Consider the following 5000-nt stretch of genomic DNA (forward strand, 5'->3'; position numbering starts at 1 on the left):
TGTTTTCCCTTTGCTGACTGACATCCTGGGAAAATTGAGTAATTTTTTTTTTTGGCTTGCCTCTTTGATTTGAATTTAGAGTAAAATTATATACTATTTTAAAGCCTAATAAATCATTGAAAGTGTGGAATTAAAGTCTCGCGTCGGCGGGTCGAGACGAAACTCGGATCATTTCCAACAATTCGTGTTATCCGTTTTGCGTTTTTGCAAATACCTACCTCAAAGCCGAAAGCACAGAAATACTTCATAAAGTAGTTGAAACTCGCTGTGGATGACATCTTGTGTCTTTCATTTCAGCGTTAATCGAGTTGTAGAAACATCTCTTTCCGAACCAAGCAGTCTTTCTTTCTCATTTCGTCAAACATGGTTGCAGTTGCTCTTATTGCTCCGGCTCTTGAACGCTGATTTAGCCTTGGATGCTTTGATGTTTTATCACTCGAGAGGACAAACTAAGGCACTCGTCCAGCTTAGACGTATTACAACTCTTTTCCTTTCTCTTAGGCTGTACTTGGCCTAATATTTATAATTGATGAACAATTCCGTGGATAAACGCACCGCCCGGTTTCGCATATATTTTTTCCCGATGCGGGCAGGTCATGCAAGCATTTATAGACATATCAAATTTTCTCTTCATTCAAAAGATTAAGATAACAATATGGGATGTCTACATTGTCATGGACATTTTACGGAAATATGTGCAGTTTAGATTATCCTTTAGAATTTTTCTGACAGATGCTGCAATACAGACGGTGTTACGTGGATAACAAACGTGTTGCCAACTTAACGTTGATTGTTCAAATAACTATGTATCCGTGAAAACGAAGACATTTGGTTGATTTTTTAAAAATCGATAGCATTTAAATGATTTCACGAATTTTAATCTCGCCCTGAGAAAAAAGGTACTGGTGATTTGTCCAAACATTGTTAAAAGGCATCCAACGTCTACCTTTGTTTTCAAAAACAACTTTTCAAGCTGGAAAGATTCCAATCTTACATTAGTTTGTTTGTGTTACATGTCTAATATTCGTTCATTTTCTTCAACGGTCCATGCATCATTCAACTCTTCTTAGCGGAAGGAAAAACTTTGGCTGAGAATGGACCCCCTCTAGGTCCATAAAAAATACATTACCCAATGCTCACAGGGCGTTGATTGCAGTTCTCATTCGGTGATTGGCTCAGTGGTTGTCGATAATTCATGCAGATACTTGGCTATCAAGATAGACGCTGTCATCGATGAATTTTCGAAAATAAAAGCGGTCAATTTGGCTGCTCATTCATCTTCTGTGTTATGTGAATATTTTGGATACAATTTCGTTTTTGTGGTTTTCCGTCTTTGTAGGGTTCCTTTAATTAAACTTCAATGTTCGTTTGCTGCATCTTGTGATTCCTGCATGAGATTGCCATTTGTCGGTCAAGGTCTTCGAAGTACTTTGCATTGCTGAGAACGAACTGTTATTTACATGTGTCGAAATCATGTGTCGGTTTTCTTTAACTTTCAGGTTTAAAAAGACTGCCACAAAAGAAACGTTATTTTGGAGCCATTGATTTATGGAAAATCGATTAATTATTAAATAAATACAGCCGACCGGGTCTTCTGTCTACCAATTGGCTTTGACAGAGATCACCATATAGCCGGTTAGGGTTACTTTCTGGCGGAATTCAAGTAGAAGAGATGTAAAAATAACGTTGGCACCAATATTTGATTAGTGTTGGATATCCTTATCTGCCGCCTTTGTGTTCCAAGTTTCCAGACGGAATTCGCGTAAGAGAAATAAATTTGTACTTTCAGCCCGACGGGTATGTTTGGGTCTTGAGCGGGCACTTTCACTTCGTGTTTACCGACAATCGTGTCTCGTCACGCTCTAGCATGGTGTAAGACGGCAAACAGGAATTATCGTTGTATAAGTAGTTTCTAAAGTTGTCTGATTATTGAAAACTAATGCCGGCGAATGCTGGCTACAAGTTATTGCTTACAGTGTTTGTTTTTTTTTTGTAGACTGATTTTAGTAATTACAAACTGCCAGTTCTTTGTACTGCTCAGTGCCAGGCGGAGTCTTAAAGGGAATGTACTATGTTTGTTGAGAACGTTTGCAACTTTAAATGCCGCCATTGGCTCTCTGCTCTAAATCCAGTGTCTTGAGCTGCGTACAAATAAAGGAACGTCAGTTTACCTTATCCAAAACACCAATAATGCTCTTTTTGAGGGCTATGACAGCCGTTGGGTCGTGTAATTTGAATCATTTCTTCAATATGTTTCCTTTGTAAGTTGTCTGCTCCGGTTTTCTATACGAGAAAGGTAATGACAAATTATTAGTATTGCTTTGAAGGTCATAAACATACAAGCAAACTACATCTAAACACCTTCCATTAGATTTAGCTAATTGTATCTGCCATCCAAGATTTCCGTTATCATCGCACGGTAGAGCAGTTTGAAAGGCGACCGACGCCTTCCTAGATAAGATTTACCTTTTACATTGTATTTCTAGCAACCAATGTTGTACAGCGAGATATTTTTAGAAGAATGTCTACCTAAGTATTTGCCTGATTCCCACGTTGTTATCACGTGCTTGTTAGAAAATGCGTACGTCAGACAGGCGCTGTTTCGGTACAGTGCCACATAGCATGTTGCTAATTTATCGCATCCCCCCTTAATGATACAGTGCAGGAGTATAATTTGGCATTACTTTGGTAACTTTCCACAGCTGGAAATAACAGTCGGTCATCGGACATTGTGCGACCAAATTTTGAAAATGTCCGGCCAATTTCACATTATGATCAGACACGATGACCGAACATGTCACCAGCACATCTTGAGTTCTCTTCTTCAAGGTGTTGTCAGTCAATAAATTAGGTCCAGTCCAATTTGTCAAATGTCCGACCAAACGGAAGATTTGAAAGGACATGTGTCCTCTGAATAAAGAAAAATTATTTCCAGCACTGCTTTCTCCTTATTTTAATTGCATGTCAACTGTCCAGGAATTAACTGGGATAAACTGCGGATTCCATTTTTATTGAGGAAAAAAAAATACCATTGTGCGATTGCGTTCTCCGCAAAACCGTTAACTCGGTCTTTTCTCGTCGTTTTTTGGAAATGACTACATGTGGAAAAACGTGAAACTCACTTGAAGAGCCATTGTTTTTGCCCACTGAGCCTACATGTATGTTTTGTGGCGTTTCGTTCTGGTCGATATTACTGTTGCTTTAGCGTCGTATTCTTTCTGTTCCCTTTTGTAATTACAATTTTTCTTTGATCAGTCATCTTTAGGGCGCTTCCTGATGAATAAGAAGGGGAAAAAACCCTAACCCTAACTCACTTGAAGAACCATTGTTTTTGCCCACTGAGCCTACGTGTATGTTTTGTGGCGTTTCGTTCTGGTCGATATTACTGTTGCTTTAGCGTCGTATTCTTTCTGTTCCCTTTTGTAATTACAATTTTTCTTTGATCAGTCATCTTTAGGGCGCTTCCTGATGAAAAAGAAGGGGAAAAAAGAACGAGGCCAAGTACCAAGTTTCCCGCAAAGTCACACTTCTGCAGGGTAAGTCACACGACAGTACTGTTTTGGTCACGCAACGTGCGAAACTCTCACAAACCATGTATAGTCTGTGATATAGTTCGAGTTCATGATCATCATTGCTTGGTACATTAAACCAAGCAATTTCAAAATAAACATGAATATTACCGACTGACCTATTGGAAAGTGAAAACGAAAGGCGCGTTTCAAGTATTGCTACGTTTTGATTATCGAAACTTCATCATCCGGTTGGGCAATTCTCCATGCATCTGAAATTATCAAGATTAACTCTTTCAAACTTATGTCACCCGGGCCAAAAATGTTCTCGGTTCAAATGCCTAACCCTAACTGAGAGAAATATTTTAACCCTCCATCTTCCCTCTGCTATCAACGCCTGGCCAGCTTGACTTATCAACGGCTTATAAATAAAAACACTAGAACGTTAATTCTTCAATATAAGTCAACAATCTCTACTTTCTACAGTTACCTTTAAAAATATTGAATCCTAGTACAGTCCTTTCTTCGTGATCCATTCTCACACAGAAGCAATGTACTCTACTTTGAAGTCTTCTATACCTCGCAGAGGTGCGTTGGGCGATTTGAGCGCCTGAAAATGAAAAAGAAACCAGACACCTCGTGTCTGGTTTCAAATTTCCCATCCCAGTTGGGAAAAGGTCGAATTCTCCACTCGTGGGAGGGGGTGAGAGGTTGACGTTTCGAATTGGTGGACGCATATGAATTAGAAGGAGAAAGAAAATGTGGAAAAAGATTGTATCAAAAGCGATTTAAACCTCATTTGTTGGGTGGTAATTCCATGCGAGTTAATTGAATTTCTCGTTAAAAAAAAAGATTTGATTTCGAGTACTCAACAATCCTACACTTGAAACTAAGTTTATCGTAAAAATGGTGGAAGCAAAGGAAATAAATTAACTGAAATAAAGAAAGTAATAAATATCTAGATAAACTATTAAAATAAATAAATAAATAAATAAATAAATAAATAAGTAAATAAGCAAATGAACAAATGAATAAATAACGAAATAAATAAAGTAAAGAACAAACAACCATACCATTGACATAACAATTTTAATTGAAACAATTATCAAAATAACTGTTGTTGTAATTCCCAGCTCTCAAGGTTCGATGATTTACCGTGAGCGACCTTCCGCCTACAGTCCGGCTTTTGAGGCCATTGTTCTTCGAAGCAGTTTTCGCAGAATATTGGGTTCCAGTCTTGACTCAAAACATGGCAGGCCCTTGTACACCTTTACCGTATAAACGACAAAAAAGATACGTAACATCTTGGAGCAGTTTTCAATTGAATGCCTTGAACATAAACCGAAGAAAGCAGTTAAGCCAATAGCACCAAATACGTATAATGAATTCAACCAATCATAGCACAAAGCCAATAGAGTTCATGCAGTCGGCGTAAAGGGCGTAGGCTTAGTTACAAAAATCCCGAATGTTTAGACGTTGAAAAGATTTTTA

General features: G+C 38.2%; 1 protein-coding gene across 2 annotated transcripts in view; it reads left to right on the plus strand.

Moving 5' to 3' along the window:
• The window catches only part of LOC138022502 (ankyrin repeat domain-containing protein SOWAHC-like), a 23994-nt gene that overhangs the window by 14838 nt on the left and 4156 nt on the right, over positions 1 to 5000 (plus strand). The window contains exons 8-9 of one of the 2 annotated variants that reach the window (XM_068869661.1): positions 3448 to 3536; positions 4643 to 5000. The exon at positions 4643 to 5000 is cut by the window's right edge and continues 103 nt beyond it. In XM_068869661.1, the coding sequence (XP_068725762.1) occupies positions 3448 to 3536; positions 4643 to 4790 (237 nt within the window). In that variant the 3' untranslated portion in view covers positions 4791 to 5000. The remainder of the gene's footprint in view (positions 1 to 3447; positions 3537 to 4642) is intronic. The other variant, XM_068869660.1, reaches the window with a different exon arrangement.

This window comes from Montipora capricornis, chromosome 10, assembly GCF_036669925.1.
Source record: "Montipora capricornis isolate CH-2021 chromosome 10, ASM3666992v2, whole genome shotgun sequence".
NCBI lineage: Eukaryota > Metazoa > Cnidaria > Anthozoa > Scleractinia > Acroporidae > Montipora > Montipora capricornis.